This window comes from Spea bombifrons, chromosome 11 (genome assembly GCF_027358695.1).
Source record: "Spea bombifrons isolate aSpeBom1 chromosome 11, aSpeBom1.2.pri, whole genome shotgun sequence".
In the NCBI taxonomy this organism is placed as follows: Eukaryota; Metazoa; Chordata; class Amphibia; order Anura; family Pelobatidae; genus Spea; species Spea bombifrons.
In genome coordinates this window covers 37,486,084-37,500,139 of record NC_071097.1, presented here as the reverse complement: position 1 = coordinate 37,500,139, position 14,056 = coordinate 37,486,084, and the positions used below count along the sequence as shown (strand labels likewise).

General features: G+C 43.3%; 1 protein-coding gene across 1 annotated transcript; it reads left to right on the top strand.

Annotated features, from left to right (window-relative positions):
* Window positions 1-3,252: 3,252 nt before the first annotated feature.
* Window positions 3,253-13,484, top strand: LOC128468588 (pancreatic lipase-related protein 2-like; the record flags this gene model as incomplete). The annotated part of the gene is made up of 9 exons (XM_053450343.1): window positions 3,253-3,277; window positions 6,025-6,179; window positions 7,703-7,828; window positions 8,551-8,685; window positions 9,200-9,308; window positions 10,194-10,313; window positions 11,762-11,890; window positions 12,738-12,856; window positions 13,331-13,484. Coding segments are annotated over 9 exons (1,029 nt in total), but the record flags the coding sequence as incomplete, so codon positions are not given.
* Between the last annotated feature and the right edge of the window lie 572 nt (window positions 13,485-14,056).

Sequence of the window (14,056 nt, the reverse complement as noted above, 5' to 3'; positions counted from 1 at the left end):
TTAATCACAAATCAGACTCCCTGACTATTGAGAGTCTATGGAGGAACGGACTTCATTAGCATCGCCATAAAGCATCAGCTCAGTGTGGTGATTGAACCAGGAAACTCACTCAAAATATCACATGACTGACAGCAACGGCGGCTCCGGGTCTGCGGATAATGTAGCCAATGGAGCAGCTCAGATTATTGGGTGTAGACAGAGCTAGGAGGTGGGCTTAAAGGAGTTAGTTTGGTTTAATTGGTATACGTTGTTATGGGTGGGGTTAAGGGTGTTAGGGATATAAGGGGAGCCATTTTTTGTTATGTGGTTTCACTAACGTTTTCTGTCCCACCTGCCCGCTCGTTACGGTCCCGTGTAGTTGTTGATTTATTTGTTTTCCCCGTTTTGTCTCAGCGCCGGGGATAGTTTAAGTCGTTTGGTAGAGAGGGTTCTGGTTTGGAATAACTAATTTGACTTGGTTAAAGTTAGTCTGATGCCTCAGAACATGGGGGGTGTCTTGGGAAGCCCCTATGTGACAGGGCCAGGCTCATATGTTCATATGAAGTGTAGCCGGGTCATGGAGCGTCCGTGTCCAGTTCGTGATATTTTATATTGTGTGTTTATTGTGTAACCGGCCCAGAGACTGAATGTGGCTGCAGCTCCGGCCTTCAAAGAGACGATCAGGTAACCCGGCTGGGGCTCTTAATCAGCCAGCACAGCCCTATCTGCCCCGCCGGCCCCCGCACTACAGGGGGGGATAACACAGGTGGGGGAACCCATCGTATCCCTTAATCCCCTCACCTGATACATCCCCTGTATACTGATGGGATTTGTGGTGGGATGTGACTGATGGGAGTTGGGTTCGGTGCTCATTGAATTGAGATTGTATATAAAGTTCTGTGTGTTTGTAAATAAAGTTCTTGTTTTACTGTGAATGGCGGTCAGACTGATCCGTGGATAGCAGGAGCTCCGTATGAGGGACTGACTGGTGATTCCTCGGCCCTCAAACAGGGGGACCCAGCCTTGGGTACGGAGACCCTGTAACACCCTACAATGGATGTTTGGTTAGGTTGGGGGCACTTGGTTTATGGTGTTGGGGGGGCAATGTTTATAATGTTGACATTGCTCATAATTTTGGGGGTAATTGTTTATTGCGGGTAAATGTTATTGTTGTTCAATTGCAATGGTCTGTTTTGACAATGACTTTGGTAAATTGTAAATTGTTAATAAAGCTGTGGAAAAATATATTTGCAGTTAATAAACGTGTCTTTATTGGGAAAAATGGGGTGTGAGTCCTAGTTATTGGGGTCATTCGACTATCAGGGGAGTTTACTGGAACAAAATGAGAAACTAGATTTTTTTCAATGCCGACCAATAGGGGTTATATTACTGTATACAGTGCTGGGGGGTTATATTACTGTATACAGCGCCGGGGGTTATATTACTGTATACAGCGCTGGGGGGTTATATTACTGTATACAGCGCTGGGGGTTATATTACTGTATACAGCGCTGGGGGTTATATTACTGTATACAGCGCTGGGGGTTATATTACTGTATACAGTGCTGGGGGGTTATATTACTGTATACAGTGCTGGGGGTTATATTACTGTATACAGCGCTGGGGGTTATATTACTGTATACAGCGCTGGGGGTTATATTACTGTATACAGCGCTGGGGGGTTATATTACTGTATACAGCGCTGGGGGGTTATATTACTGTATACAGTGCTGGGGGTTATATTACTGTATGCAGCGCTGGATGTTATATTACTGTATACAGCTCTGGAGTTATATTACTGTATACAGCGCTGGGGTTATATTACTGTATACAGCGCTGCGGGGTTATATTACTGTATACAGCACTGGGGATTATATTACTGTATACAGTGCTGGGGGTTATATTACTGTATACAGTGCTGGGGGTTATATTACTGTATACAGTGCTGGGGGGTTATATTACTGTATACAGCGCTGGGGGTTATATTACTGTATACAGCGCTGGGGGTTATATTACTGTATACAGCGCTGGGGGTTATATTACTGTATACAGTGCTGGGGTTATATTACTGTATACAGCGCTGGGGGTTATATTACTGTATACAGCGCCGGGGGGTTATATTACTGTATACAGCGCTGGGGGGTTATATTACTGTATACAGTGCTGGGGGGTTATATTACTGTATACAGTGCTGGGGGTTATATTACTGTATACAGCGCTGGGGGGTATATTACTGTATACAGCGCTGGGGGTTATATTACTGTATACAGTGCTGGGGTTATATTACTGTATACAGCGCTGGGGGGTTATATTACTGTATACAGCGCTGGGGGTTATATTACTGTATACAGCGCTGGGGGGGTTATATTACTGTATACAGCGCTGGGGGTTATATTACTGTATACAGCGCTGGGGGGTTATATTACTGTATACAGCGCTGGGGGGGTTATATTACTGTATACAGTGCTGGGGGTTATATTACTGTATACAGCGCTGGGGGGTTATATTACTGTATACAGCGCTGGGGGTTATATTACTGTATACAGCGCTGGGGGTTATATTACTGTATACAGCGCTGGGGGGTTATGTTACTGTATATAGTGCTGGGGTGTTATATTACTGTATACAGCGCTGGGGGTTATATTACTGTATACAGCGCTGGGGGTTATATTACTGTATACAGCGCTGGGGGGGTTATGTTACTGTATAGAGCGCTGGGGGGTTATATTACTGTATATAGTGCTGGGGGTTATATTACTGTATACAGCGCTTGGGGGGGTTATATTACTGTATACAGTGCTGGGGTTATATTACTGTATTCAGTACTGGGGGTTATATTACTGTATACAGTGCCGGGGGGTTATATTACTGTATACAGCGCTGGGGGGTTATATTACTGTATACAGTGCTGGGGGCTTATATTACTGTATACAGCGCCTTGGGGGTTATATTACTGTATACAGCGCTGGGGGTTATATTACTGTATACAGCGCTGGGGGGTATATTACTGTATACAGTGCTGGGGGTTATATTACTGTATACAGCGCTGGGGGTTATATTACTGTATACAGTGCTGGGGGGTTATATTACTGTATACAGCGCTGGGGGTTATATTACTGTATACAGCGCTGGGGGTTATATTACTGTATACAGCGCTGGGGGTTATATTACTGTATACAGTGCTGGGGGTTATATTACTGTATACAGTGCTGGGGGGTTATATTACTGTATACAGCGCTGGAGGTTATATTACTGTATACAGCGCTGGGGGTTTTATTACTGTATACAGCGCGGGGCGGTTATATTACTGTATACAGCGCTGGGGGGTTATATTACTGTATACAGTGCTGGGGGTTATATTACTGTATACAGCGCTGGGGGGTATATTACTGTATACAGTGCTGGGGGTTATATTACTGTATACAGCGCTGGGGGTTATATTACTGTATACAGCGCTGGGGGTTATATTACTGTATACAGCGCTGGGGGTTATATTACTGTATACAGTGCTGGGGGGTTATATTACTGTATACAGCGCTGGGGGTTATATTACTGTATACAGCGCTGGGGGTTATATTACTGTATACAGCGCTGGGGGGTTATATTACTGTATACAGCCTTGGGGTTATATTACTGTATACAGTGCTGGGGGTTATATTACTGTATACAGCGCTGGGGGTTATATTACTGTATACAGCGCTGGGGGTATATTATTGTATACAGCGCTGGGGGGTTATATTACTGTATACAGCGCTGGGGGTTATATTACTGTATACAGCGCTGGGGGTTATATTACTGTATACAGTGCTGGGGGGTATATTACTGTATACAGTGCTGGGGGGTTATATTACTGTATACAGCCTTGGGGTTATATTACTGTATACAGTGCTGGGGGTTATATTACTGTATACAGCGCTGGGGGTTATATTACTGTATACAGCGCTGGGGGTATATTATTGTATACAGCGCTGGGGGGTTATATTACTGTATACAGCGCTGGGGGTTATATTACTGTATACAGCGCTGGGGGGTTATATTACTGTATACAGCGCTGGGGGGTTATATTACTGTATACAGCGCTGGGGGTTATATTACTGTATACAGTGCTGGGGGGTTATATTACTGTATACAGCGCTGGGGGGTTATATTACTGTATACAGCCTTGGGGTTATATTACTGTATACAGTGTTGGGGGTTATGTAACTGTATAAGCGCTCGGTTATTATCGTATACAGCCTTGGGGTTATTGCTCAAACGGACAAATATTTGTTTTCAGGGAACTTCCTCTTTAAGGAACCGGTTGTTTGAAATAAAATAGGAGAAATAGAGTTTATTTTGGCTGAATATTTTTCCACTGTTTGGAAATATAAATAATAGGAAGTTGGCACGAAGTTTTTTCCTCTGCTTAAAATCCCTGCGGATCGCATCCCCGGACTACGTGTTACCGCGACGACGCAGAGGTGAGTGAACTCGTCACGTTTAACGCAGGTACTGGATCTGCTGCCGGTACTCCGGCTCTCTCCACGTCTTGTATTTTTACCCTAAAATGTGTATTTAGGAAGGGCATGGAGGCTCCTAATACTCGCGTTTTATTGTAGACAGATTTATAACGTTGTTATTTCTTACATTGCTGATTTAAATGAAATGTCATTCGGATTGTATTGGGCTGAAAACTCTAAATTCATTATTTGTGATCAAAATTATGAAAAATACAAACAATTTATGCGTGAATTAGAGAGTCAGAGACTTAGATGGAATCTACTGAACTATTTATTTACTTTGTGGGGACAGTTTGGGGGGAAAACTCTTCTTCTATCCCAGAGTGACGGCCCCCGGCGCACAAAGCGAGCTCCATAAAGACACGGCTGGAGAAGTTTGGGGAGGAAGAACTTGACCGGCCGCACGGAGCTCCGACTTCAACCTCATCCAACACCTTTGGGATGAACCGGAACGGAGATTGCGAGCCGGGCGTCTCATCCAACATCAGCGCCTGACCTCACAGACGCTCTACTGGATGAACGGGCAAAAATCCCACAGAAACGCCCCAAAATCTTTTGGAAATCCTTCCCAGAGGAGCGGAAGCCGTTATATCTGCAATGGGGGGGGGGCGACTCCATATTAATGTCTCTGTATCTCGAAAACCCCTGTTGGTGTAATGGGCAGGTGTCCCATTACTTTTGGCAATATATTGTACTTGTAGTGGATAAGGGGAAAAGCTTCCCAGCAGAAGTGGTAGAGGGTAATACAATGAGGGGATTAAACATGCGCGGGATAGACATACGGCTCCTGAATCTAAGACGAGACCGATGGCTGATTAAGGTTTGAGTTGTTACAGCAGGAGAAACAGAGACGTAATTATCTCTTAATGATGGACTTGGTGGGGTTGAGGGGTCCTCGTCTGCCCTCACTGGTGGGTCTCCTCAAGCTGAATAAGCGAGCCGACCCCTCACTGGGGTGAAACGTTGTCAGGAGGTCCCGCGATGGATCCAAGTGGTTGCCTTGGTCCCCCGGTAATAAAGTAATCATTCTATGAGCTTTCTCTATGCAAGAACGCGGATTTTAGACAAAACGCATGCATTTTCCGTTGTTTACAGAAAGGATCTTTGTGTTAAAAAAAAAAAAAAAAAAAAAGTTTCCAGAAAATAAACCAAATCCTATTATTTTTTCCCCTAGATGTTACTTTTCTGGGGGTTGTTTCTCGTTGCCCTGCGATCAGCGAAAGGTAAAATAATAATAATAATTCTTTTTTTAGCCATTCTATTTCTTTGCAGAAATAACTAAAGATGAATCAATGTTTAAAGAAATAAACCAGATAGACCTCCCTTGCCGGCGTCCCCCCCATGGAGCTTGCTGGTGACCCCCTGACGGTGCGTCCGTCCGAGCTTTAGCTTTATCAGTGTTTTGGTGTCCAGAAGGGAGGCGAAACGCGTCGCCATTTACACGGCACTTATAGCGATTCCCGTGTTACGTGTTACATTTGCTCCTGTGATCAATGTATCCTGTGATGGGTTTCCATGGATACGGCTTTATCTATTGTCGTTGCAGCCGGTGAGGTTTGCTACGACAGACTTGGGTGCTTTCCTGATGGTCCACCTTGGAGCGGAACGGCAGAAAGACCGATCGCCGCGGAGCCGAGCCCCCCCGATGTAATCGACACACGTTTCCTTCTTTACACCCAGAAAAATCGGGACAGCTACCAGGTAAGAGCAGCCTCAGGAACACGGACATGAATGAAGTAGCGTCCAGTGTCGCCCCCCCCCTTCTAAATAAAACAAGAGACAATTCTTTATTTCAAAAAACTTTATTAACCCCTTAAGGACAATGGGCGGTCCCTAAACCCATTGAAAACAATGCATTTTGAGCCCGTACATGTACGGGCTTTGTCATTAAGGGGTTAATTGTCAACTATGGATTTTATTTGTCCGCGGTGCGGCCCGCATATAACACAGCACCGCGACACTCAACCTTTATTAAATGTTTACAACATTGATAACTTTATAACCGTTTATTAGCCAAACATATTTTGGCCCAGTAAATAAACATTTTACAAAATAACAACAACAATGATAACCAATCATAACCATGAAGTAACCTGCTGGTATGGGCGTATCCACCTGTATCCCTGCTGGTATGGGCGTGTCCACCTGTATCCCTGCTGGAACTGCCGGCGTCCCCCAGCGCGGCAGTCACATGACCTTACGATTCACAGGGGCAGCTGCCCCCGGAGTGTCCTGCACTTACACCTCTGTGCACCACAAGTAACCGCACCTAGAGGGTTAACTCCTGCACCGTACCAGCGTAAAAAACCTGAGCCCCCGGCTAATGCAAAAAATCAGGGAGGGATGGGCGGGAAATATTTTTTAAAATGCTGACCCTATAGCATAAACCCCCCCTTTATATACCCCCTCAGGGAGGGCAATTACCCCCTCCCTTCTGGTCTTGCACGTGCCTCAAAGGCTTAACACCTTAGGTGCTAAATTTTTGCCTGGTCATGCCTTAACCCTTAACACTAGGCTTTCCACGGGGTACCTCGTCCGGCACTTCATTCATGGGGCCCCTCCGTCCAATTCTTTCCCTACGGGGCTGTTCTTGTCATGCACATATCAACACGCGGAACACGTATCTAGAGATGTAGGCAAGATTTATGGGGACTTTTAACCCCACTTTACTTGCAACTTTTAGTGAATCAACCCTTTTGTCTCAAACTTACCCCAAATATTACACCCGAACTTTAATTATTGAAAATCTGTAAACTTGATTAACTTTGTAAGAAGTTAGTAAGGAAAGTATAAGTAACATTCACACAAAATGTAAACCTAAATTTAAATCCTGACGCTGACTTTAGAAGAGACGCAAGTTGATCCATACTCTGTGTTATGATCGGCGTTATAGGAGTGAAGAGCTTTTGACTTAAATAAAAAAATATATTTGTTCTCAAAATATTGTAATAAATACAAATATAATTGGAAATCGATATCCGCAGAGGTTCCGATATACCGATGGGTGAAGGAAAAAAATATTAAAGCTATTTTCTTAGTTGCAAACCTTATATCTTTTAGAATGGTTTCAGTAAGAAGTCACATTCCCGGCAGATAATGTATAGAAGCAAAGTCTGTCTTATCAGCGACATCCAACCCACCCCGACGCAGGCAGGGGGGTAAATGGCATCTACAGAGAGCTCTCTTTATTTGGTATTAACACTATTTTACCCCTGATTTCCCAGATTATCAGCGCCAAAGAGCCGTCCTCCATCACCAATTCCAATTTCAGCACCTCGAGGAAGACCCGCTTTATCATTCATGGCTTCTTTCAGAGCGGCGAGATGGCCTTGATCGTGGAAATATGCAGGGTAAGAACGGATAGAATTTCCGCCAGCGTTTGGCACGGAATGCAGACGTCTTAGCAACCTTCGGAGACGAGCATTAACCCCGAAAAAAGGGTCTCGGACGCTGTCGCTCTTTCATTCTTACGTCACGAGATCCGTCTTCTGAAGCATCATTTAGTATTTTACTTCATTCGTTCACAATATCAACAGGGCAGAAAAAGTATAAATGAGCTGGTCCCCTGTACCCATCTCCCCAAAAACAGAACCCCTTCCAAGGCCAGGCCCCCTCACCCCCCCCGGGTTAGCCCCCATATTGAGAATTTTAACAAAAGATCATTCAATTTGTTAGATCTACTCTAAAATATGCAATATTAACAATGTTTTTCAGGGGGGGGCTAACCCGTAGCCAGACCCCCCTCAACAAAAAATTCAACAAAATGTTACTGATTATGATTTTTTGTTGAGGGGGGGCTGGCTATGGGTTAGCCCCCCCCGTGAAAAATATTGTTAATATTGCATATTTAAGAGTAGATCTAACGAAAAAAAACAGTTGATCTTACAAAGATCTAACAAATTGAATGATGTTTTGTTAATATGGGGGGTTAACCCGGGGGAGGTGGCCCCCTCCAGGAGCCCAGGGCACAGTGGCGTTCCTGGCACTCAATGGGCTGAGGATGATGAGAGTTGAGATGTGCAGGTGCCGTCCCAGGTGTGATCACAAACATCTTTCCCTTTTTTTGTTACAGAGGCTTCTGCAGGTGGAGGATGTGAACTGCATCTCCGTCGACTGGAGTGGCGGCTCCATAACTCTGTACTCACAAGCCGCCAATAACATCCGCGTGGTGGGGGCAGAAGTGGCCTATTTTTTGGACGTCCTTTCGGTAAAATAAAGATTCCAGATCTCTGTCGGGGTGGGTTAGTTTCTGTCTAGGTGTCTCATAAAAACACTGATTGTCGTGTGCAGGGAGTTAATCTGTGTGGCGGCCCCTTTGGTGGGACGCGGATTCCATCCTGCGACCCCCCAGTTCCATCCATGTTTTTTTAGGGGTAAAATTACAAAAAATAAAAAAAACTTAAAAAGAAAGCCCAACCTACCCCCTAACTTCCAAGTCCCATGGTAGGGCGAGGTATCACCAAGTTACCAAAACTGCTGTCCACTTCCGTGGCACTAAAAAAATAATTACCTGCTGAGAATCCATGGATGAGGAATCGGCACTCTTTTAATCTCTCCGGCAATGCACGGGTTAATATCTGCTTTTTAAACTTGTTTATAGGAGTTGCATTTTTTGTTTTTTGTGGTTGGAGACTCGTGGGCTTCGCCCAACGTCTGTCATATTTTCTCCTGGACCCATTTTATTTCAGAATCACCAGGAACCTCTTTGTATTTTGTGCTAGGAAAAGTTTGGCTATTCCCCATCTAATGTTCACCTGATCGGCCACAGTATGGGCGCGCATGCCGTAGGGGAGGCCGGCAGGAGAAAGAAAGGAATCAAAAGGGCATCAGGTGAGGCCAAAGTGCCAGGGGATGGTTGCCACCTTCTGCCCAGGGGGCAAGTAAAGTCAAGCGGTCTAATTGGCCCTTACTCCCCTCCTCAGTTACTGAATACGCATACTTTACACACATTCTCCTATTTGCACAAACGTACACACTCACTCACAGATTCTGACTAACACAAGTGGTTACTTCCCGGTGTCTCACTATATAACGAGTAGCAGCAATTAGAATGCGCGTCTCCCCAATGCACACACCATAGTAATAAAACAGAAAAAACGCGCTTCAGTACAAAATCTATAAACAAGGTTTGATCGCAATGAAAGATGTTTCATTTATACCAATATACAGCAAAACATATCAAATACAAAGAGAAATAGAAAACGTACAATAGTATCCTATTGTCTCAATTCAGTGATTGTATTAATGCATTATTATCCGCTCACATATCCCAGAGGATTGCAGTCACATAAGCAGGTTAAGCAGGCAATGCAACAAAGGAGTGGAAAAAGCAAGCAGGGTGCTGGGTTAGATAGCCAGGGGCATTAGTGGCATGGAGAGGGAGGGAGACATTTAACTCTTCTGGTTAGACGAGATGGGGGAGAGAGAGAGAGAAAGAGAGAGAGAGGATGGGAGACATTTAAACACATAAAGGGAGGGAAGTTTTTTTTTTTTAAAGAGGAAAAAAGTTACTGAGAGACCAGAATCTATTCTATTTTAATGGATATTGGAGCTGGTAACGAGATCAGAGATCAACCAAAAAACACAAATAACCTGTTGTGTTTTTTTCTTTCTTTCTTGAGAGCAGGAAAACACCTCTTTTTGTTATTCCCACCCATGACATGCAGTCCGTCTCCTGGGTCTGTTCATTACATCTCTCTTGCTCCGATTTCCAAGGACTGGACCCAGCTCAGCCTTATTTCCAGAACACTCCTGCCGAGGTCCATTTGGATTTGTCTGACGCTGACCTGGTTGATATCATCCACACTAATGGCGCTCCTTTTATCCCCAATTTAGGTGAGCATACTGTATATTGTAATGGTAAATGTATCATGATGGTTGGATCATCCATAGACTGAAAATTGCTGAGCCAATGTATGAGAAAAAAAAGCATGTCATAAAACCAAAGAAGATCTCTTTATATACAATCCAAATGATACAGTCGATGCTTTATTTTGATAATAAAAATAGTATAATATCTATGACAATCCACAAACCTTTCAGCCTATTACAATTATATTATGTCATTTCTTGACTCAATCCACCTACAAAAACGCGTTGACATATTAAACTTAACCAATACAGAAAAAAAAGTGTGCCTTCCTCTCCTTCTTTATCCAGAAATTAATAATATTAATTATTAGTATATATAATAAATAACACTATTTTATTTATTAGGCACCAAGATATTACACAGGACGTATTTGGCAAACTTAATTTTCCCACAACTTTGGAATGTGTAATTCCCCAAAGGTTTGCATTTAAAATGGTGCAAGACAAGGTTGTCCCTTTTTACCGCTACAAATTGTATTAGGATTTGAAACTGATTGCTGATGTCAATCAAATCAAATCATAAACATAAAATGCTATAACATTAGGTAAACAAAGTTTATTTAGATATAATATTTTACTTTTTGTGACTAATTCTTTAATATCTTACATCAAAGGATTAATTAATGAGAGCCTAATAACACTCGAACCAATAAAGTTTTTTCTATAAATCATACAAAGAAGTGGATCTAAGAATTTTTCAAATCTAAATATAATTTGGATTGGTGACCAGGGTATTTAAATATCTCCGTGGTATCAAATTTACTAACTTGTTAAATTATTTAATTTCTAGATTATAATTAAGAAATGAAATAATATCAAATCTGATCTCCAAATGTGGTCTAAATATGAGATATTATATCAAAAGCGAACTTCAACAATAAAGATGGTGGCATTATAAAAAACTGCTTCATCTTTTTCAGATAATATCATAAATATGACACATATATTACACAGAGATACATTTTCAATAAATAAGATACATTAGATAACATCCATTTGGAAACAAAATAAAAAAAATTAAATAATGCATTTATTCTCGCAATCTCGCTATAGCTACTGGAAATAAAGGAAAACCGACTTGGCTAAATATAGAAAAAGCACATTGCCATCATCACGAAATCCTTATTCTTCAAATTGCTGATAATTTGTAGAAATCCAGAAATTTCCCTTCTACAAAAATATCTATTAATATGTGGGATTCACTCAAAACATACCTAAAAGAGATTTCAGCTTGCAACACCGCCACATATAATAACGCTATTCAAAGAGTACCGGCTGTACATTTGGTGGGCCAATACGGCCCCCATTCGGAGAGGAGCCTTCAAATTAGATTCCAAAATTCTGAAAGTATTGTATATTGAAAGCGATTTAGTGCTTTTTATGCCCATTTGGTAATTCTTACATGTCTTCAGGTCTTGGAATGAGTCAGGTCATCGGCCACCTGGACTTCTTCCCCAACGGCGGAGAGCAAATGCCTGAATGCCCCTTAAATGCTGGTTTACCGGTCCCTTCGGACCTAACCATTGAACAGATATTTGCAGGTAAATTTCTATTCATATAAATTAAGAAATTAACATCATAGAAAGCAAGGAAACAAGGCCAAACCCCCCATGAAGTGGATGAAAATGAAGCAAAAAGCTTTAAAAGAAATTCACTTGCTCTCTTATGCGCTCATTCACTCGCTCTCATGCTCTCTAAATGTTTCCCTACCTTTTCTGCCGACCACTTCCGCTTTCTTTATCTAATATTTTCTAGAACGATTTTGGTGGAAGTTCACCTAAGGATGCCACCGATTGCCCGAGCTTCCAGTGACGTCCCCTCGCCCGATCCTCCAATCAAGTGAGTGGATGTCACTGAATTCACCTCCATTTTGCTCAAAGGTGAACTTCCGGCAAAATTGGGGCGCTTGTGATGACGTCCTCCGACCCGATTGGAGGATGGAGCGAGAGGACGTCACAGGAAGAGCTGCCGTTTTGGCAGAAGTTTCCACCAGAAGATGCGGACAAAGATAGAAGACAAAAGATAAAAGAGAGAAGATGAAAAGGAGAAGATACAAGAAGAACAAAAAGATGCGGAAGCGGTTGACAGAGAAGGCACAGAAACTGTTAGAGAGCGTGAGAGAGAGTGAACAAGAATGAGAGTGAATGAGTGAGAGTATGAGAGAGTGAGTGAGGGTGGAAGAGAGTGAATGTGGGCTCACATTCTAGAACTGGAAAGCCTTTACGGTGTCGTCTCTGATCACTGCCCGGGAGGATAATATGAATGCCAAGAAAACCAGTTTTCAGTGGATGAAATCTTTATTTATTTAATTCGTATTTCTGTATTTTTATGTTTTTAAGCAGTAATCGGTTAATATCCACTATAAATACATAAGACGTTATTTCACAGATGCCGCGAGCCCCTTGCTATGTAACCACCAGAGCTCCGTCCGGTACTATACAGAGAGCATCACCAACCCCGACCTCTATACCAGCTACCCCTGCGCTGATTACCCCACCTTTCAGTCTGTAAGTATTCTCCGAAGCGCTGTGTGGGGTAAGATATATAAAAATATATTTTTTAATGGCAGGAAGCTGCAGCAAACGATCTACAGCTTCTTGGTTAGTCCATTGTGATTGGGACATCGGTCGGTTTGTTTTATTTTTTGGGCCATTTATTGGGTACCGAGGGCTCTGTGGATGGGCCATTCAAAAGAAAAGGGTGTTTTCCCTACAGTTTGCACTTTTTTCGGGTACCCAAAAGGGAGCTTGGGCGGGCCTAGATAGGGGCTTTTTCCAAAAAAAATACATTTAGCTCCATTCCACGAGGCAAAGGAACTTTATGGTGCTTTAACTACGGTCAACCCTATGGGGCAGGGGGCAAAAATGACCCCCAAAGAGTTTTTGTTTGTTTTAAACTCTATGCGGAAGTTGGAGCTACGGGGTTAACCCGGGAGTAATTTGGGGCTTTCCCTCCTGATCCAATCTCCTTTTTCCCCGCAGGGCGGCTGCAGAACTTGCCCCAGCGCCGGGTGTCCAAAGATGGGTCACTACGCCGACACCTACAGCGGCGTGACGTCCTCCAGCCAAGTGTTTTATCTGAACACACCGTGATCCGGCGTTTAACGCCTAATGAAAATGCGCCGTTTCCTGCGGCGGGAAACATAGGATTAGTTGCGTTTGGCGCATTTATAAAGCTTAATGATGCTCTTTTAACTCTTTATTGACACCTTTAAGTTCATCTGCGGGTTGGTTTAGTGCAGGGGTAGGCAAGCTTCGGCTCTCCAGATGTTGTGAACTACATTTCCCTTGATGCTTTGCCAGCATTATGACTGTAAGAGCATTATGGGAGATGTGGTCCACAACATGAAAAGAGCCGAAGATTGCCTACCCCTGTTTTAGTGCCCCCCACAGATCCAGCTGTTGCTCTGCAATTCACATCACCCCGAGCCAACCAATGTAGACTAAAATCGCGTCACTGAATTAAACTTCGCTTGTTCAGCAAAACACGTCGATGGCGTCCAGAGTCTTTCCAGCGATGATGAGTGTGAGAGGATTCTGAATTCGATGGACAATAACTTCGGGTGTAAAACACATTAACTAATGAACATTGGAAGGGCAGATTTTGGGGCCCTGGATTCTTTGCTGCTTTATGTGGCCCAGACGTTGCCCCGGTTGGCCCCAGACTTGGCGTGACTGTGGGGCCCCGTCTGAGCCACATGATGCAGC